This window comes from Periplaneta americana, chromosome 11, assembly GCF_040183065.1.
Source record: "Periplaneta americana isolate PAMFEO1 chromosome 11, P.americana_PAMFEO1_priV1, whole genome shotgun sequence".
Classification (NCBI taxonomy): Eukaryota; Metazoa; Arthropoda; class Insecta; order Blattodea; family Blattidae; genus Periplaneta; species Periplaneta americana.
The window spans coordinates 147,616,458-147,639,119 of NC_091127.1; the positions used below are offsets into that span (position 1 = coordinate 147,616,458).

Consider the following 22,662-nt stretch of genomic DNA (forward strand, 5'->3'; position numbering starts at 1 on the left):
CATTCTGGAAGATTTGGCAATGAGAAAAATCCTGCCACCACGAGAGATTGAACTAGGAACTTTCCAGTCCATAACTAGTTTCTCTACGAATTGTGCTACCCAATTACCAAAAAGCTCTAAAATATATAATGGGATGTGTCATATGTGGTGGGATAGATCTAATTTAAAATGAGATAGGCCATAACTTAGTTCTGTGCATGTTGTGTAGGCCTATCCAAAGAATCTACAAATACCTTTCACGTGCAATTCATTAGAATATAATAGTTACTAAATGTTTATTAACTATTACACCCTTCACCTTTTCTCCTGCTGTGAAAGAAGAACCAACATCTAAACCTTCTTCAAGACAAATATAAGCAACAACTTATACACAAAACTCATTAAAATAATATATCAGCACATGATAAACACACTTTCAGTCGCATTCATACTGATTTAACGCAAGGTCTAGTAGAGACACTGACATTCACTGCAGTAACTTAAGATTTAATTGTGATCACTTACAGTAGGGATATGTACTTTTAACTAATATAGCTACTGTATCTCCACATAAAACCCTACCCAACCTTATCACTGACATCGGGACTAGGTCCTACTTGTCACTAATCTAGCTCCTCATCAAATTCTACCTAACCTTACTACTGACATAGGGGCTGTTTATCATTAATCTGTATCATCAAATCCTTCCTAAAGTTGTCACTGACAGTTACTTATCACTGAGAGTGAGGGGGAAGTGGTGAAGGAGAGAGGGATAGAAAAGGAAACCAAATTCTTCCCGACAAGAAATGCACAAGTGAATGCCATGCCCCTTATCTTCATGTTCCATGAATGCTAGCGTAGAAGTACGACACAGTAAATATATGTTGAAATAATTAATTTCATTTGCATTTAGGCCATATGTAATCTTTGTTTAACATTATGATTTTCTAAATATACTTCATGCAATGACAGAAAGTAAATATCCATATCTGACGTGACAATTTAAATTGGAAAACATAACCTCTACACTTTCACATTAAATTATTAGCTTATATAATTAATAGGAATGTACTTACCGATGATTTACTTATATCTATCTTCCTCGAGGATTTCATTATTTTGGTTATTATTCACTACATAAAATTAGTTAAATCACATAGAGACACGTAAGTAACATTCACTTCTCACATCAACTCAGATTTCAAGGTCTAAGCACTGAATCAGATCCACCAACAGGAAGCGAAGTGTATGTAATTATTCCATACTCTGTTTCTGAACACGCTATTACTATATACGACGGAACAATGGGTAAAAAGTATATATTTATTATCAATATGATACACAAAATTAACCAGCGTTGCACAACTTCAAACACCCCGCGTAAGACTGACTTTGATTGTTTTTATTATGTTGGTAACCTGAATGGTATTCGAAAGTATATGGTTTGTCAATTCCAGTGGAGGGGATAAATAGTTTCTGTTATCTAGCGCTATCTACTGGCAAATTGTGGAACTATCGTTACTTGAGTAGACGAGGGCCATCTTCAGTCAAGTTTTTCAACTACTGAACGCTGTTGGTAATCTTTGGAACATGCGGTCAATGATTATTAATGGCGGTTGATTCAAATTGCAGTTCTAAAGCTGCATCAGGAACGGTATTCTAGTTAGCAGTCAGCATTATGACTACCTATGTACAATAGTAACTGTAGCGGGAGAAGCTAAGCTCTCTGATCTATATACACGATTCAATTTTCCATTCTCGTACGCATGTAATCAAGGGAAAATATTCATATATATATATATATATATATGTATGTTCAATTCATATATATGTATATATTAAATATCAATCCAATACTTCGAGCTACTTGATTCTCAAAATACGAGCTAATCGTGCTTGCCACCATCACCAAACAAAACAATTTTGAGTTTATTCACGGCCACCTAGAACAAACAGCTGCTCGCTATATGCTACTGTTTAACGAAATAATGCACAAGATATCCAACGCCGATGGGTAGCTTTCAATTGCTGCATGCGCTCTCATTTTTAGGGGAAAAAAAGCATGCACAATTGATTGCGTTTCGTTTACTCTTGCATGCATTGATTGAATGCGTAAATTTAAAAGAAAAGTTGAACTACCGTATGTAGATGCGCCTTAATAATTCTGTGCGTTGTTGTGTTATTTTAAACTTGTGAGCTTTGTGTTTAGTAACAGTTATAACATAATATTTATGTTAATAAATGCTTTTTGCAAGTATTTGTGATACTTAAAAAATATGGACAATAAAAGTACAGAAAATTACGAGGAAACGCATGAATATGTAGAAATATTAACAAGAATGGCCTCATAACAATATTCAGAAAGATGTCTTTTAAATGTGAAAAATGGTGACAAATCATAGTAATGTATAGTATAAGGGAGTAAAATTGGATTTTATGCGCGAGGAGGAAGTTTAGTGCCAGAGGCGAAGCCGAATGTGATAATTACTACGAACGCATAAAATCTCTTTACTCTCAATATTTTATCCATTATTGATATTTATATTTCATTATTGACATCTAAATTAAATGTTAAATTGTACGCCTTTTCTTTGTAATGTGTTGTTTGTGAAAATAGTAATATGCGTTACAAGAGCGGTATGTTGAAGTTTTCATGTTCGAGGAAAAGTTTGAAAAAGCGAAACGTAGTTGAGTTTTTTTAATTTCCGAGAATTGAAAGAAAACATACCGCTCGTATATCGTACTTTATTTTGTGCGAAGATCGTTTATTACATACCTGAAAGAGGAATTTCTAATTAGTTGCAATGAAATCTCCATCTTGGTTTCTGTTCAATGATGGCAAATTTGCAAAACAAAAATATCTATGTTCAACATTGTTGCTTTAAAATATTTTCTGTGTTTACTATACTCCAGCAGGCCTGATATACGTCTGTCTTTTTTTCCCCCAGTCTATAAATGCGAACTTAAAACAAACGGCTTCCTTAATGTTACATGCATCACGAATGCAGTAACTTTTGTGGAGTTGTAGAGTTTACTTAATTTTTGCAAATATTTAAAAACAATAATTAACAGTGCAATTTAGGTGAAATTGCAGTGGTAAGTTTCCAATTTATAATTATTACTATATCGAAAGTCTCTAAAAATAATATGTTAAAAGCCTAAAGCAGTAAAATGAATATGTCACTTAAGCGGTAAGAAGATGGAAATTGTTACGTATGTTCGGTTGGGAATACTGAATGTGGAATTTTAGACTTACCGCGGATTGGTTTTGTGCGGAAATCAAGCAAATACACACGATCTCGCACAAAAGTTATAGTAAAATATAAAATTTATGTTATGGTTGCTAATGTGTTGGTTGTCACGGAAAAAGCTTATAATTAAATGCTGTGAATAAAGACATTGTTTAGATTGCTAAGGACGATGAATTAAAGACCACTTTAGATACCAGTTATGGATAAAGAAAATAATTGATCTAATAACAGATGGGCCTAACAGTAAAATAAAAAAAAAATGGAAACGGACGATGGTGATTCTGTCAAAGAAAGTTTTGAAAATTTACAAATTATTCTTTGCATGTTCAAATACGTAATACTTTGCATATAGAATATATTTAAATGCTTAACTACTACCACTTCAATAAAGATGCTTGAGATAATTCTGCAGTGCCTGGGAAAAGTGACATAAGTCAGTTTCCACAAACCTTTTTTGATAATTTATTGACAACTTACACTGGTTTATGTCGATTTGATTTTTTTCTGTATGAATTATTGTAATGGGAGGAATACCTATGTATTTTTTTCCAAGCGAACAGATGTTCCGTAAGTTGTCAATAAATTATCAAAAAAGGTTTGTGGAAACTGACTTGTGTTACTTTTCCCGAACACTACAGAATTGTAAATGCAAGCGCTCTTGATTGCTGAAGAGATGAAGAAATTATTACTATTAATTATTATTATTATATTATAATTATAATTATTATTATTATTATTATTATTATTATTATTATTATTATATCATCATTCTTGGATGAATGCAATTTGTTCTAAATGTTAGTACATATCGTTTTATTTGTATTTTTTGAAGTCAATTCTGCTGCCTTTCTTATCGAGAACTTCAATCACATCACTGAGTCGTAGAATAGTTAGACGAGGCCATTTAGCAGCGTCACTACTGACGCGTTAGTGATACACTAAATTTTTGTAGAGAATTTTTCAGTCTTCCAACGAACATGGACATAGAAGGAGATATATTTTGGAAACTTTGCTCATACGGAGAAAGAATAGACGTAAAAATAGAAGAGTCTGGGTCCATCGATTGGTTTTGGAAAGACATAATCGAGGACTATTTCATAAGTTCTTTGTTTGATGATTTACATCAGGACAATAAAAAGTTTATTTTTCTTTTTTTCGTATTTTCGCATGAAGAAATAATTTCAAGAGCGTCTAGCAGGAATTAACAATGAAATTCGAGGAGAAAAAAAAAGACACCTTGGCACATTATGCTGTAATATACTATCGTGGCGATGTCGCAAATTTCTAGCGCAATAATTAACAATAGATCCCTATTAGAAACAACAACAACCAAATTTCTTGGCTTAAAAATCGATAATGTGTTAAATTTGAAAAATCATATTAAAGAAATTACCCCCAAACTAAATTCAGCTTGTTATGCTATTAGATCTATGCAAAAGATAGTAAATATCAATACCTTAAAAACAATATACTTAGCATACTTCCACTCGGTAATGAGTTTTGGAATAATATTCTGGGGAAATTCTACAGATAGTAACAATATATTTCTATTACAAAAAAGAGTAATTAGAATAATAGTAGGTGCCAAATCTAGGGAATCGTGTAGGACTATTTTCAAAAAACTACAAATAATGCCCATGGCTTGTCAGTATATCTTTTCATTAATAGTCTTCCTCGTATGTAATCGTGAAAACTTTGTAACTAATTCAACAGTTCATAGCATAAATACACGTCAAAAAATGACTTTCATACTCCATCGGCAAGTCTATCGTGCTATCAAAAAGGAGTGCGTTATATGGCAGTAAAAATTTTTAATAGCCTCCCTATCAATATAAAAAATGAAACTCAAAACATAAAATTATTTAGGGCCAAATTAAAGAAGTACCTAATTTGTCACGCCTTCTATTCTGTAGGTGAATTCATGACATTCAATAACACTGCATGAAATTGATACTAAAACTATGTGTTGTACTAGTAGACTATATTGGAAATCTCGTCTGTATATATTTAATCTAGACTGTGACTATAAATTAAGATTTTATAACAGTATTAAGTTTTTTGACTTGTTCCATATTCTAGCTGTAAGCATGTATGAATACCATGGAATGTTAATAAATACAATACAATACAATACAATACAAGGAATTGGTGACCCAACAGTCGTCCGTTAGCAGCGCCACACACGCTACTAAATTAGTGGCTCCGTCTGAACCTACAATTTAATTCTAGCTATCGCGTTAGGAAGCGCCACCAGCGGTGAAGCCAACCAATCAGAGCGTCTGTAGCGCCCAACGAGTTAGAAAGAAACTCGTTGGTAGCGCCACTATTCTGTGTTTGTGTCTGATGGCCCCCATTTAAATCCATTATTCACAAGCGGCGGCACTTCTAAAACAGGTCTCATCTGAATAGACTCTAATGACCAGGGAAAGGATTTATATGTAAATACATATTTACTTATAAAGCTAATATAATTTATATTTTGCATTATCTTTATGTTTCACAATGTGTAGGGTTGAAAAATCCTACTTTTATTTTCCATATTTTTCCATATTTTAGAGTTTAGTACATATTTTCGTTAATTTCCATATATTTTCCATATTTCATATAAAACAGTCCATATTATATTAGGTTTAACAATAAAACAAAACAAAATTCCATTAACTTTTAAAAATACATTTCAACAATAGAGATTTAAACACATGTTCAGTAATCCCTTTAACATCAGAGTTATTTGAAAATTAGCAGTCCTATCAACAATGGGAAAGTAAGTTACAAAACTGTATTAATTTAATTTAAAATTTTTAACAGACTTCAGTTGTGCAGCTCAACAGTTAAATGCCAGTCAGAGTACACATAGGTTCAGTTTTGTAAATCATACTATAAAGACGGTAAATATGCCAAAAGTACGTCATTCAGTCAATTTAAAATCAAAACTAACAAGTTACATTTCAGAATTTAAAGAAGATGGTTTATCAACTGACAATAAAATATTATTTTGTAATTTGTGTCAGTGTGCAGTATCATCTACACAAAAGTTCCTGGTGCAACAACACATTACAACTAGTAAACATCAGGCCAACAAACAACTAAATTCCAAGCAGAGACAATTGTTTTTAACACAACCAACAACATCGAATGTAAGATCTGAGTTTAACATCGACCTGTGCCGTTCTCTCATCTCTGCTGATATTCCTCTCTACAAACTAAAGAATAAGGTCTTCAGGGAATTCCTTGAAAAATATACTCAACATACAATCCCGGATGAGTCAACACTTAGGAAGACGTATGCTCCATCCATCTACGATGAGACAATACAGAAGATAAGAGATGAAATTAAAGATAGTTCAATTTGGGTTTCCATTGATGAGACTCCCGACAAAGAAGGTAGACTTGTTGGTAATGTAGTTATCGGTTTGTTAAGTGAACAATATTCTGAACGAATTCTTTTACATTGTGATGTTCTAGAAAAGTGCAATAACAAAACTATAGTTAAACTGTTCAACGAAGCTATGGGTATCCTGTGGCCAAAGGGTATTATGTACGATAATGTGTTATTCTTTATTAGCGATGCTGCCCCTTATATGGTCAAAGCTGGACAAGCATTATCTGTTGTATATCCTAAATTGACTCATTTTACTTGTGTGGCGCATGCATTTCATCGTGTGGCAGAAGTGGTCAGAGACAATTTCCCTAAAGTAGATTTGTTGATTTCATCAGTGAAAAAAGTATTTCTCAAAGCTCCCAGTAGAGTTAACGTGTTGAAAGAAATGTACCCTGAAATTCCATTGCCACCAAAGCCAATTTTAACTAGATGGGGTACATGGCTAGAAGCAGTTGAATATTACGCCGAACATATAGACTCTATTAACAATGTTCTCCTTGCATTGGACTCTGAAGATGCAGTCTCAATTGATACTGCGAAAACAGTTACCTGTGACATAAGTGTGAAGAATGACTTAGCTCACATTCAGCATACATTTTCATGCATCATAAAAACGCTCAAAAGTCTCCAAAATAGGCACCTTTCACTATCTGAAAGTTTTGAAATTATAAATAGTACTGTGGAACAACTGAATCGTGGTAGAGGTAAAGTTGCAGATGCAGTAAGAGCTAAGGTGGATACTGTACTTTCAAAAAACCCTGGATATGAAGAACTACAAAAGGTTGTTGCTGTGATGAGTGGTGAATCAACAGTGAAGATTAACTTGGACTTATCCCCAGCAGACATTGTGAAATTGAATTATGTACCAGTTACTTCTTGTGACGTCGAACGCTCTTTTAGTCAGTATAAATCTATCCTCAGAGACAATAGAAGAAGATTCACTTTTCAGCACTTGAAAGAAATGTTTGTAACCTATTGTTATGGTAACAGACAATAAAAATTGTGTTTTGTTGAAACTACATTGGAAGATAAGGTACGTCCATTATATTTTTTGTTTAGTTTGATTAAAATGTACCAATATTTAACGTACATAGTCATTTTTTTTATAATTTTAAGTCCATATTTAATTCCATATTTTGGTAAAAATCCATATTTAATTCCATATTTTGGTAAAAATAACTACATATATATTTACATATTTCATATATTTTTAGTCCATATAAATCCGTTCCCTGCTAATGACATTGTTTCCAAGCCTCCAGCAGTCGCCTTTCAATGGAAGGCCCAGAGAGCCTGCTCTATCACTGTGTAATTCGGAGACAGGTTTTGATTCTCTTCAATGCGAAGAATGACCTTTCTACTAAAGCAGTAGATGCAGGAATTGTTATAATTAATTTCATATTTTTAATTAATCTCTTTTATTACAACAATTTAGCAATGTAATACGTTGTCAATGAGAAGAAAATTTACAGAATAAAAATATAATTATAAGAACATAAACAATGTATATAAAACAGAATAGCATTGCAATATAGTGCGTTACAGATAAATTGAATTAAATACTATCATTATCAAGTAATCAATCATATTAAATTCTTCCGGTCTGTTATCTGTCTCTACGGACAATAAACTCAGATTTAACCAGGATTATTTTACGTGTCATAAATTTACAACGTGCGACTTTAGTCTTATTTCTTTTTGAAGGGAACTAAGATATGTATTTTATTCTCCTATAAAATCATGCAACTCTCAGCCTTATTGAAACTGTACTGCTTGGGTTGAGATGCAGGTATGATAATCTCTAAGCCAGTAAAGACGACTATAAGGGAACAACTTAGAAAACTCCGTTGGTATGCGCATGCGTCAATCTTAAAGAGTGACAATATATTATTCACCTCCCATTCCTAATTGTCAGCCAATAACGGAAGAAGGCGTTACTTACGTAGACTTTCAATGAAGCAGAATATTTTCTCATTTCATATACTTAATAATAACTCAAAAAGTATTAGTCAGATTCTAATAAGTCACAGTAATAAAACAAATGTAAGACTTCTTAATTGAGGTTTGTTTTATACTACTGTAGCGTGGGAAAATATGTTTTTGAAGTAGAAAAACCAATCAGCGATAAACTTTTTTTCTTGAAGAGATAGCTGGGTAGTTGCAGTGTATGAAATCATTCAAATAGATTCTGCTTCATGTCGAAAAAACCCGTGTTAATAGAATGAGTGAACAAGATATCATCACTTGTTAAGTTTATGTCTGACTGCTCGCGGTCCGTCAAGTAGCGCGTACATAAACATTATTTATCTTCAAAACCCAACTATGCTTTAAAAATAAGCATTTATTGTTTTGATTGGTTTCATTTACTTAAAGGGACAGACTAAAATGTTTAGTCAGTTGTCTGCAGCCTTTTCAATTGGATTTTGGTAACAAAAATTGAGTCTCCACTTAACGTAAAGCAGCCATGGAGAGAACGTAACTCGCGAGACATTGTGGCTCGCAGTGATACCTGTGCATTCCGCTTGCTTCTAACCTCCGCCAACCCTCACCCTCTCACCCACTGGAGTCAAACTCCGTTCCATTTGTATTTGTCTCTGACCTGCGAGTGGCATATGCGGCATATGTCTCTCTCGAAACCATGTACGAAAGTTCCAAGTAGGATGGGAGGACGCTTTTTTTTGCTGTCAATATGATGAGAATATTAAAAGTATGACTTGTTCACAAGTATTACGAGGAAAACGGTTGTATAACATAAAACGACATTATACTACATATTACTGATGAAACATTAAAATGTTAAGTATCATCATCATCATCATCATCATCATCTCTGTACGTCGATCCTTTTTCAGCAGATGTACGAATAATGCGGTTAGCTCTTCAATTTGAACTCACTGATTTACTATGTGATGTCAAATGAAAGGTAGATATAAGGACTTAACAAATGTTGAACTTTCAAATCTTTGCCAAAAAATAAATATCCGAAGCTTCGTTCTTTCGCTTGCTCTGTTGAAGCCAACTTACTACAACTTACGTTTGTGAAAAGTTATTTTCAACAATTAAAATACAGTAGTAAAAACCAAATTTAGATCACGACTGACAGACAAATACCTTCGTGATCAACTACGACTGACAGTAAGCGACATAATTCCTTATTTTAAAACTTTGTCGCAGAGACGTTCTGGAGACAGTTAATTTTAGGTTGTGATATTGTTCATTTCTTTCTTCGTTACATGTACTAAACATTAGTTTGTAGCGTTGTACTGTATAAAATTAAATTTAAGTGCTTGACGTAAGGAAAATGAAAATCCGTTAATAAGTCAGACAGTTGCTTCACTTCCCCTTCGGGCGTCCGCCTCCCTCCATAGGTGCTATGCACGTTGCAGGTTACACAGTGGCTCGGAGCACGATTACATTTTCGCCACCGCTGACATAGAGGAACGATTCTGTCGCGGCCTTTTCGCAGAATATGGAAAAGACAAGTGGAAGAAATGTGTTGAGCATGTTAAAAGTAACAACAAATAATATTTTTTCTAGTTCTATGTAATAGACAGTGAAACTGACAGAATAATATCGTCAGGAGAAGGTTTAACTGATTGCAGTGTTGCATCAGATGACTTGTCAATGAGTAGCGACAATGGTTCAGATAATGGAGGGAAACTCTGACTCCGTCTCCAGCGCTGCGGTAAGGTTTAATATCCTCCCATAACGGAGTTTTGTCAGTTGTTAACTTATATTTACATAATTAATGAAGGCTATCAAAGTGTGTCTACCCAAAAATGATGCATCAAATGTAGTGTATGTATTTAATCGAGTACTGGTATCTGAAGATTTTCTTGAAAATAATTCGTAAGTAAACAAATATGCGTTAATTTTTGTGTTGTAGCAATTTTTTTCCAGGGTCATTGAGGTTGGAATGCGTTAGAAGTGTGTCCGTCGCGTGCCTACGCCAACAAAACTTGGGAGCATGTGACTCATTCTAATGACCGTCACAACATATCACTGACGCGAAATTTTGAAGACTGTACACGATCTCGGTGCAATTAAGTGTTACGCCAGCAAAGGTCTCTCATCAGCGGATCAATTGATTTGATCTGCGAGGTGGTCGTTGCAGCTGCAGAGATTCTTTAGTCACGTGTCGCACGCCACGCTAGGGCTGGCCAACCAGCATGTGTGTGACTTTTGCTTACATTCTTGTATTAATGGCTGAAAGAATGAACGCTGTTAAAAGACATCAACACCTGTAGCAGCCCCGATTCGGAACCAATGTGGCTTCTGATATTAGGGCAAATATGTAGGTTATAATGTTTGAGAAATTAATCCGACGATGAACTATCTAGAAGCCGCCCGCAAATAAATTGAGGAGAAATTCCTGAAAAGACTTCAAGCAGGCAACTTTTCCAAACCAGAATTTGAATCCAAATCCAGATCTTCTAGATCAGATTCAGTTGCGTTAACCACTGCTACTCTACTATAAAATTTCTTACTAAATTTTAAGTATCTGCACCTTAAACTACAGAGAATTTTCAACATCATTTTCGATGTAATGTTTTTGATGATGTGCTGACGACGTAGGCATTGTGGCAAGATCGGAGAGAGACATCAGGCAAACCTTTAGTGCTTTTAAATGCTCAGCGGAAGTAATGGGTTAAAAAATGAACGAATGTTAAATGTTATGTTTTATTTAACGACGCTCGCAACTGCAGAGGTTATATCAGCGTCGCCGGATGTGCCGGAATTTTGTCCTGCAGGAGTTCTTTTACATGCCAGTAAATCTACTGACATGAGCCTGTCGCATTTAAGCACACTTAAATGCCATCGACCTGGCCCGGGATCGAACCCGCAACCTTGGGCATAGAAGGCCAGCGCTATACCAACCCGCCAACCAGGTCGACAAATTAACGAATAAAAAGCCAAGTACCAGTCTGCTGTCGAAAAATCTGAAAGTTAGAATTCATAAAACAATTATATTACCGGTTGTTCTGCACGGTTGTGAAACTTGGACTCTCACTTTGATAGAGGAACAGAGATTAAGGGTGTTTGAGAATAAGGTTCTTAGGAAAATATTTGGGGCTAAGAGGGATGAAGTTACACAACACAGAACTGCATGCATTGTATTCTTCACCTGACATAATTAGGAACATTAAATCCAGACGTTTGAGATGAGCAGGACATGTAGCACGTATGGGCGAATCCAGAAATGCATGTAGAGTGTTAGTTGGGAGGCCGGAGGGAAAAAGACCTTTAGGGAGGCCGAGACGTAGATGGGAAGTTAATATTAAAATGGATTTGAGGGAGGTGGGATATGATGATAGAGAATGGATTAATCTTGCTCAGGATAGGGACCAATGGCGGGATTATGTGAGGGTGGCAATGAACCTCCGGGTTCCTTAAAAGCCAGTAAGTAAGTAAGTAAGTAAGTAAGTAAGTAAGTAAGTATATGGGGGAAAGTAGAAATCAGAGAACAACTGAGACCCACATCACTATTGACGAATTTAAATTGGAGAAAGTACAGAATTTCATCTACTTTGGATCACTAGTAAGTAATACTAATAGCACCACAGAAGAAATTAAGAAGAGAATTCAGCTTGCCAATAAAAGTTATTTTAGTCTACAGAAACACTTCAAATCACGTTTGCTTTCTCTCGGAACTAAATGTAGAATTTATAAAACACTAGTTAAACCAGCACTTATGCAGCCTCAGAGGCATGGCCATGTCAGAATTTGATGTTGAAAGCTTAAACATATTTGAGAAGATGGTTCTACGAAGAATCTTCGGACCCGTTAACGATGGATATACATAGAGGATGAGGAGTAACAGGGAGTTATATAGCCTATACAAATCTTCCGACATTATACGTTCAATTAGGGTTTCCAGACTAAGATGGGCAGGACATGTCAAGAGGATGGAAGATAATGAGATACCGAAGATAGTTATGGAGTAAAAGGCTGAAGGGAAGAGGAGAGATCATCATCATCATCATCATCCTTCACGAATTAGGCCTCTGTAGACCTGTTTCGGCTCCATCTAGCAGTCTTCTAAAAGGTCTTCCTGGTCCACGATGTCCTCTAGGTTCATACTGCATCATAATTTTTGGGATTCATGAATTTTCCATTCTTGTTACATGATTTAGCCAATTTAATTTGTATTTGTTGATTTTTTCTTCTACTGACTCTACTTCTAATTGTTCTAAAATTTCTTCATTCCTTTTTCGGTCTAAAAGAGTATATCCTGCTGTCCTGAAAAATTTCATTCCGTTTCTTTGATTCTGTTCATGTCTTTTTTCTTTAATGTCCAAATCTCACTTCCGTATAAAAGGGAGGGTAATGCTAGTGTATTATATATTTTTATTCTTGTAGATTTTTGTACTAATTTAGCTTTTAATGTATTGTTTATTATTCCTAGAATTTGTGTAAATTTGGTAATTTTCTTGTTCACATCTTTTTCATTTTGATAACATATTTCACAACCCAGATAATTGAAATTTTGTACTTATTCGAGGCATTGGTTATTGTGTATTATCTTACTTCTGACTGGGTCTTGTCCTAAAAATGCCACTACTTTTGATTTTTGTGCTGAAATTTCCATCCCAAAATCCTGTCCAGAGGCTAAAAGTGGCAGCCCCACTACTGGACTACCTAACGATAAGGCTAGTAACCTATCTTAGGGAAAATTACATTACTTTCAAGCCTCAAAAAAGCAGTATAAGGATAGATAATTTGACGACAACCCAGAGCAAGAGGAGAGATGAACGACCTAAACTTCCGTGGGAGGACTGTACCACGAAGGACACTAGAAGCTTGGAGTTAAGAACTGGTGGACGATGGCCAAGGATAGGGACTCATGGCGAAGGATCCTGAAAGAAGCCGAGGCTCGATCCGGGCTGTAGAGCTACTAACGATGATGTTATGATGTTTATTTCTTTTCTCCTACTTAATGGTTTGAACTTTAGACTATTATCCCGTTTCAGCTCCCAATTTGCGACCACCTCTTCTGTAGTCTTGCTCGATCTCATTCCCACAGTACAGCTTGAAGGCTCTTCTATTAGGTATCCTACCACTGCCAATCATTCTAGAGGTTGCCTTCAATTTCTTATGTACGTAATGATAGTTTTCATTCAGTTCTGTTTTAAGTTATCTTCATATTTTAGCATGTCTTTTCTGTCAAGTCTTGCATATCAAAGTACAGATTTAAGACATTTCATTTCGACAGCTTGTGTTCTAGAACTGTGCCCTGCAACCATCGTCCAAATTTATAGATTAGCGTTTCAAAAATTATGAGTTGACAACCGATGGTCGCGAAAGTCATTTGAAATACGAACATTTTGTAATTATTTGAAAAGAGATAATCAAAAGTAAGAAAGCGAAGGAACGAAACAATTATAAATATAATATAAATGTACGTAATATGAAAAATGAACAAGTTTCATGATCGTGTATGTAACCCCTTCTGAAGAAACATGGGTAGGCCTAACACACTTTAGCCCACTAATGTCACCTATAGCTTGTCTAGAACAACTTCCGATCTGACACATGGCGCCTTTTAGGTCTTTTTTTTAGTAGGTTATTTTACGACGCTGTATCAACATCTCAGGTTATTTAGCGTCTGAATAATAATAATAATAATAATAATAATAATAATAATAATAATAATAATAATGATTTATTTTAGCTGGCAGAGTTAAGGCCGTAAGGCCTTCTCTTCCACTCAACCAGCAAAAAGTGTATATACATATGCATGAACTTACAAAGAATTCAACAATTTTATTAAGTGAGAGTTACATGTATACAAGAGTTATATACGAATTAAACAACAAAATACTATGAACTATTAATTAGACACTGAAATAAACTGTGTAGCAGAATTAAGCTAAAATACATAGAATGTTAATATATTTAAAATAATATTACATAATAGAAAGAGATTATTATGAGACAATTTTGAAAATACAGCACTATCAGGATGATGTCTAAAGAATGAAGTAACAATGTAGTCAGTGATAGTTTAAATCAGTAAGATTGGAGTGAAATGCTAATAAGGTTATCTTTTAAGCTGTTTTTAAAGGTGTTTATTGTCTTGCAGCCCCTAATACTTTGTGGCAAGGAATTCTATTGAACGATATGAAGGTGATAATGCCGGTGAAATGAGTCCGAGGTCCAGCACCGAAAGTTACCCAGCATTTTCTCATATTGGGTTGAGGGAAAACCCCGGAAAAAATCTTAACCAGATAACTTGTTCCGACCGGGAATCGAACCCGGGCCACCTGGTTTCGCGGCCATACGCGCTTTTTTAGGTGTTACCATGGCATCCATTCAAATCACCCAATCACAAGAGGCGCGTAACCATGGTTATGAGACGGTATTGCTTATGTTTACAAGTTTCACGGGCACAGTGTTTTTTTTTTTTTTACTTGGTTATTTAACGACTTTACAAGACTTTGGTTTGAGGGTTGAGGTGTTGAATCATCTCTTCGATATTTGGTATGTTAAACACCAGAAAAGAAGCCGTGCAATAGATTGAAGTTACGGTAGAACCTCTATTATCCGTGGTAATAAAGGGGATGGAGTGAACGGTTAATCGAAAAAATCGGATAATCCGTACCATAAAAAGTTTTCATAAACTAAGTACATAATATTTTCGTAATTTCCTCCATAGTCATTTCTTTTAATATGCTAGGTAGTGGTTCAGAAGTTCAATAATTTAAGTCTGTTTTTTTTTTTTTTTTTTTTACAATTCATGTTTGATTTTCCGATAAGTGAGTTATTAAAACATTATTTATTGTACTTATATCTGGTTTTCAACGACGGGTTTTTAATGGCCAAGAAAACTCCTTATGACAACTGTCTGTGGAAAGATAGAAATAGTAGAGGTCTCATGTTGTAGATTTACAAATTTTATACAGTTTATATTTTATTTTTTATTAGCCTAAATCGCTTACAGTTGTAATTTATATCTCGTATTGTGATGTGAGATGAACCACATTTTCTCTTTCCCAAAATCACTCAATTACTTGCACTTTTTTCCGCAGTTACAACATGTTTTCTTTTGACACTTGTAGAAGACATTTTGCCTAGAAGTTAAATAGTACGGCCACTCGAAGAGTAGGCCACAATTCGTAAGGGTAAAGGTTTATAAAAAACACTCTGTAGAAAAAATTCGTACTAATATAATGCACAGTACGTCATATTTTTTTCTGCGAGCGAGAAAGACAGTCGGATAATCCACCAATCGGTTAATAGGGTGACGGATAATCGGGGTTTTACTGTATTAAAAATTGTAAGATTCGTAGGAATACGAAATTTAAAAGTTATATCTTCCAGAAAATACTAAGTAAGTGTCAGAGTTTCAGAAAATAATGTGCACCCTGTGTTGTGATGAAATGTTTTTGTAGAGCTACCTATATCTGTAGGTCTGTAGGTCAATAATTATTTATTATTTCGCAGAGTGGTTATAAATTATAAAGCAACTAAGAAGGTATTCCGAAGGAGTCTTTCTTACGTGTTTGAGTTAGTTTTGTCGTTCTTTTAGCGATTCATTAGCAATGTGTTAATTGTCATATAACTTACGGGTAATTATCCCGTAGGTGAGAAGTGAGTTGTTTTTGTTAGCTATGTATATGGAGAATTAAAAATATGGGACTAAGTATATATTTAAACATGTAAGGTGATACGGAATTTTAGTCAGTGTTGGCAAATATTAGTATTTCAGATATAAGTCGCAGATGTGTCTCCAACACTATTATCTGTGGGTTCATGAAATGAAAGTCTTGAATTCGTCGCTGCTCCTTCAAAATCCACTACGTATCTTCAAAAAGGTTTTGCAGGAGAAAGAAAAAAACATTGTCGCTTTTAATTCCTTTGATTTTCAAAGTTGTTTTCAGTATAATTTCATCATTTTTCTTGTGACGTTTGGAATTATACCGAAAGTGGCTTCGAAAATCAAGGGAATATAATAATAAATTTAGCTTCCCTTATGAAAAGGTTGCCAGATTTGACAAAGCGTATTACATATAATTTGGAAACAGACCTCAAAGGTAAAATGATATACATTAGAAACGGTTAGGGAATCGAATATAGGTATAGGCCAGTTTCTATCTGATGCTTTTCCAATTCACTGCGGGCTAAAGCAGGGAGATGCACTATCACCTTTACTTTTTAACTTCGCTTTAGAATATTCCATTAGGAAAGTTCAGGATAACAGGCAGGGTTTGGAATTGAACGGGTTACATCAGCTTCTTGTCTATGCGGATGAGGTGAATATGTTAGGAGAAAATCCAAAAACTATTAGGGAAAACACGGGAATTTTACTGCAAGCAAGTAAAGCGATCGGTTTGGAAGTAAATTCCGAAAAGACAAAGTATATGATTGTCTCGTGACCAGAATATTGTACGAAATGGAAATATACAAATTGGAGATTTATCCTTCGAAGGGATGGAAAAATTCAAATATCTTGGAGCAACAGTAACAAATATAAATGACACTCGGGAGGAAATTAAACGCAGAATAAATATGGGAAATGCGTGTTATTATTCGGTTGACAAGCTTTTATCATCTAGTCTGCTGTCAAAAAATCTGAAAGTTAGAATTTATAAAACAGTTATATTACCGGTTGTTCTGTATGGTTGTGAAACTTGGACTCTCACTCTGAGAGAGGAACATAGGTTAAGGGTGACTGAGAATAAGGTGCTTAGGAAAATATTTGGTGCTAAGCGGGATGAAGTTACAGGAGAATGGAGAAAGTTACACAACGCAGAACTGCACGCATTGTATTCTTCACCTGACATAATTAGGAACATTAAATCCAGACGTTTGAGATGGGCAGGGCATGTAGCACGTATGGGCGAATCCAGAAATGCATATAGAGTGTTAGTTGGGAGACCGGAGGGAAAAAGACCTTTAGGGAGGCCGAGACGTAGATGGGAGGATAATATTAAAATGGATTTGAGGGAGGTGGGATATGATGATAGAGACTGGATTAATCTTGCACAGGATAGGGACCGATGGCGGGCTTATGTGAGGGCGGCAATGCACCTTCGGGTTCCTTAAAAGCCATTTGTAAGTAAGTAAGTAAGTAAGTAAGTAAGTAAGTAAGGGAATCGAATATGCAAAATGTCAGAAAAATTTACACCTAAGAAGCGTTTGTGCTCATTCAAAGTTAAGAAAGGGGGGGGGGATATCATCAGATAGGTTAGAATGATTTTAATGCCATATACCGCGAGAAAAATAATAGTGCGGATTGATTGGCGTTGATATCTAAACCAATCAACAGCTTTCGGTTAAGATAACTTGAAATTTCCATTATCACACCCATACAAAAAATGATTTCTCAATATCTGAACCGATCCTTTGAGGACACTAATGGCTATTTCCTTCACAATGCTGTGTGTTAGGCCCAGGTTTTTACATTTGTTGGCAAAGAAGGAGGGTATGGTACCTCGTGCTCCCACCATCAGACCTATCACATCAATGTAGGACAGGCTATATTTATCTTTATAGAACGGAATTGTTGGTTCATAGATCCGTTTCTTTTCACTGTCCACCTCATGCGGTTGATCTGCATGTGTCTCAAATCTGATGGTGGGATCGAGAACGTATGCCGAGTTGTTCTTAATGGCAATGATATCAATTCGCCGAACACTTCCTTGTATGGCTAGTCCCTGCACCTCTTGATGGACTGTAAACCCACTTCCTTCAGCGCCTCGGCCAGCATAGAACGGACAGCATGGTGACGGATGTTGCGAAGGGCCTCACTATAGGGGCAGAAGCCAAGGATATGGGGAAGAGTGATAATACTAATAATCTTTTTTCTTTATCCTGAAAAATATGAAAAAAAAAACGCATAGCGGATTTTGAAGGCGTAGCGACGATTTGTGAACGTTCGTTGAAGAAATTCATAGATAGTGGTTTTAGTACACAATTACGTAACGAAAATGTACATATGGTTTAGAACGAGGGATCTAAGAAATTATTTACCATAGTAATTGGGATACAGGTCTCGAGAAGCAATTGAGATCATAAGAAGGAGGTTTTCTGCGAAGTACAGATGGAATTAGAGCAACACGATACTGAAAGTAGGGTATGAATATCAGGAGACATAGAAAAGTGACTAAATTAAATTATCGAAGCTTGCAACAACAGTTTGTATAGGCTGAGGTCTGATCTTAAGTGTACCTGTATACAATTTGATTATTTTTTTTTTTAACTTTGCTACCGTACTTTATATCTCTTCAGGCTAATGTGTTGTTTTAAGCCTAAGTGGGTTCTGAATAAAGAAATAAAATATTACTTCGATTCTGTTCGGCAAACAACAAATTCCACAATTTGGGACATCTGGCCAAATCTACGGCTGACCACTAGGATCCAGAATACAATGCAGAGGTTAAATGAAAAATACAATATGATTGCGGAGAGAATACGGAACAATGATAAATTTAAAAATAAAGTACAATTGATTTCGGAGAAACATGAGATGAAAATACATTGAAGAGTAATGAAATGAAGTGAAAAGAAATTACATAGTATTATACAAGTGATTGTGTAAAATGGATAATGAATCTCTCAATACCATTAGACAAATTTTGTTAATGTCCTCATTAGAAAATTTAAGAGAAAGGAGAATGGTTTTGGTTAACTTAAATGAAGTTCCCCTAGCGCCAAAAAGAAGTCCTTTCACTTCCCATGCATTAATATTCATTTTGTATCTCTCACTGAAGTGAGGAATACATGGGTTGCAAATAGACTTCTTTTCATCGTTAACGTTATTGGTTTGTTGATCATCCTTCTCAAAACGGACAGTGGGGTCAAGAATGAGGCTTCTTTGATTCTGGCGATCATGGCTATAATGTCTGCTCTTCTCGTTGACCCATTCTCAGCCAAGCAGCTGAAAAATACAATATGATTGCGGAGAGAATACGGAACAATGATAAATTTAAAAATAAAGTACAATTGATTTCGGAGAAACATGAGATGAAAATACATTGAAGAGTAATGAAATGAAGTGAAAAGAAATTACATAGTGTGTAAAATGGATAATGAATCTCTCAATACCATTAGACAAATTTTGTTAATGTCCTCATTAGAAAATTTAAGAGAAAGGAGAATGGTTTTGGTTAACTTAAATGAAGTTCCCCTAGCGCCAAAAAGAAGTCCTTTCACTTCCCATGTATTAATATTCATTTTGTATCTCTCACTGAAGTGAGGAATACATGGGTTGCAAATAGACTTCTTTTCATCGTTAACGTTATTGGCTTGTTGATAATCCTTCTCAAAACGGACAGTGGGGTCAAGAATGAGGCTTCTTTGATTCTGGCGATCGATGGCTATAATGTCTGCGCTTCTCGTTGACCCATTCTCAGCCAAGCAGCGCACTTCTTCGTAAACCTCCCACTGCTTCTGGCCAAAATTCAGGCCCAGCAGAGGAGAACGATTATTCAATAGAACGAAGGTATCATGTTATTCACCACAATCGTTATAGCCGGATTTTGTACCTATAGGTCATTCTTTATCTCAAGAAACCAAATGCGTGCGCCGTAGCGTAGGTAAGAACCTTATGGTGGGGATAAGTTAGCTAACTAGCTACGAGTAGAAGCGTAGCGAGAGAGGGAAGCTTCTTAGTCCACTTTCTTCTTCCCCCTGACGCGCAGGTAGGTTTCACGATATAAAGAACCTATAGCTCCCCAAATTCATCACGATGCTGGATGGGCACCGTCCCACACACTGGCCGGAATGTTAAGAGAAAATTCTTTCTTAATGAAGATTCGCACCAGAGAGCATTCCGTAACGCCAGTTCGCAGAGCCACAGCAACTTCATTATTTTAATATCTTGAGAAACGAGTTACGTATATAATTCAGAGACTGCAATGCGAAAATACATCAGAACTTTACAGAATCGATAATAACTTAAGTTTTCCCAGAAGAGCATACACTAGCTCTGTTCATAATAAGCATCTCAGTATGATCCAGTTCATTAGCAGAAATGGCTGTATATAAACAAACATCCCATGTCAGGAGATGATGCCATCGCTAAGTTTTATTATTAGCATTTAAAAAATTTTGCTTGCAGCACTACGTCAGAACCCATTTCAAGATGATAAGATGATGTCACATGCACACACACATTTACACGCACGCATACACAAAATCTTTGTTTATTTTAAATTTAGACCGAATTAGTACTTATTATCTACCTGAATCAAAATTTTATACACAGAGTATGACACACTCCTCCCCCCAATTTCTTGTTAAGATTTCACAAAATTGGAAAGAGATCCTAAACTTTGACACTTAGCGATGGTATTCACAGAAACCCTCCTCCCTAAAATGAGGACAGGAGTCTCAAAACCAAGACATAACAATCTACAATAATAATAATAATAATAATAATTATATCTCAGAAGGCAGTGGAGCTCGAAAGGGGAAGGAGGGATTCTTCCTTATTAACGACGCCTAAAAAAAAACATTACGGCATGGAAAACATTACGTAAGCTAATTATAAAGGTAAATTCTGTATTATTAGTGCCAAACAACATTAGGTGTACACACTTTTATTAATGATATACTGGTTAACTATTCCACACTTTAACTGCGTGGTATAAAACGTCATGCCTTGGATTAGCAATACGGAATGAACGCTCGTTGGACCCCACATGGAAAAAGTGTGATGAATTTGGGGAGTTATAGTGAGTAACAAAATCCGGTTTCGTAAGCAAACTATCATGCTGACTATACGTTACTCTCTTATCGATTGGATGGCCGTTCAACGTCATGCCTTGGATTAGCAATACGGAATGAACGCTCGTTGGACCCCACATGGAAAAAGTGTAATGAATTTGGGGAGTTATAGTGAGTAACAAAATCCGGTTTCGTAAGCAAACTATCATGCTAACTATACGTTACTCTCTTATCGATTGGATGGCCGTTCAACGTCATGCCTTGGATTAGCAATACGGAATGGACGCTCGTTGGACCCCACATGGAAAAAGTGTGATGAATTTGGGGAGTTATAGTGAGTAACAAAATCCGGTTTCGTAAGCAAACTATCATGCTGACTATACGTTACTCTCTTATCGATTGGATGGCCGTTCAACGTCATGCCTTGGATTAGCAATACGGAATGAACGCTCGTTGGACCCCACATGGAAAAAGTGTGATGAATTTGGGGAGTTATAGTGAGTAACGAAATCCGGTTTCGTAAGCAACCTATCATGCTGACTATACGTTACTCTCTTATCGATTGGATGGCCGTTCAACGTCATGCCTTGGATTAGCAATACGGAATGGACGCTCGTTGGACCCCACATGGAAAAAGTGTGATGAATTTGGGGAGTTATAGTGAGTAACAAAATCCGGTTTCGTAAGCAAACTATCATGCTGACTATACGTTACTCTCTTATCGATTGGATGGCCGTTCAACGTCATGCCTTGGATTAGCAATACGGAATGAACGCTCGTTGGACCCCACATGGAAAAAGTGTGATGAATTTGGGGAGTTATAGTGAGTAACGAAATCCGGTTTCGTAAGCAAACTATCATGCTGACTATACGTTACTCTCTTATTGATTGGATGACCATTCATCTCTGCTGAGGAATTTGGACGTGATACAAACAGTCAGCGGTTCAGGCTTAGCCCTTAATGTGCTATCGCGTCACTGATTTTTACTAGTTAACTACGTGGACATGTTTTATGAACAACTCCAGGATGAGTAATTAAAATTGTGTTAATATTTACATGGCCCCACGATGAAAATTACAGAAATAAATAACAATTGACTGTAGAAGAAGCTATTTAATATCACACATGCATGTTTGGTCATATTTATTTATATTTATTTTTAATAATTTAACATCCATTTGTCCAATTTTAATGTAGCCCATGTTTTTCTCTTGGTTCTGAAGACTAAATGTGCAAAGTTTGGTAAATATCGGTCAAAGTCTGTATATTTCTATAGAGAACATATTATATACTATAGAGTGCTACAGAACATCGCTTGGAACCGGATTCGACCGGTCAGAGAACAACCGACTTGATTGAACATCCGACCGAATATCCGA

At 35.7% G+C, this 22,662-nt stretch overlaps 2 protein-coding genes across 3 annotated transcripts in view; one reads left to right on the forward strand and one right to left on the reverse strand.

Annotated features, from left to right (window-relative positions):
• Positions 1-1,389, reverse strand: part of LOC138709438 (coiled-coil domain-containing protein 174) — a 549,941-nt gene extending 548,552 nt beyond the window's left edge. The window contains exon 1 of one of the 2 annotated variants that reach the window (XM_069840203.1): positions 1,056-1,389. In XM_069840203.1, the coding sequence (XP_069696304.1) occupies positions 1,056-1,094 (39 nt within the window). In that variant the 5' untranslated portion in view covers positions 1,095-1,389. The remainder of the gene's footprint in view (positions 1-1,055) is intronic. The other variant, XM_069840202.1, reaches the window with a different exon arrangement.
• LOC138709437 (organic cation transporter protein-like) overlaps positions 1-22,662 on the forward strand; it is a 181,785-nt gene that overhangs the window by 36,599 nt on the left and 122,524 nt on the right. The gene's annotated exons all lie outside the window — the stretch shown is intronic.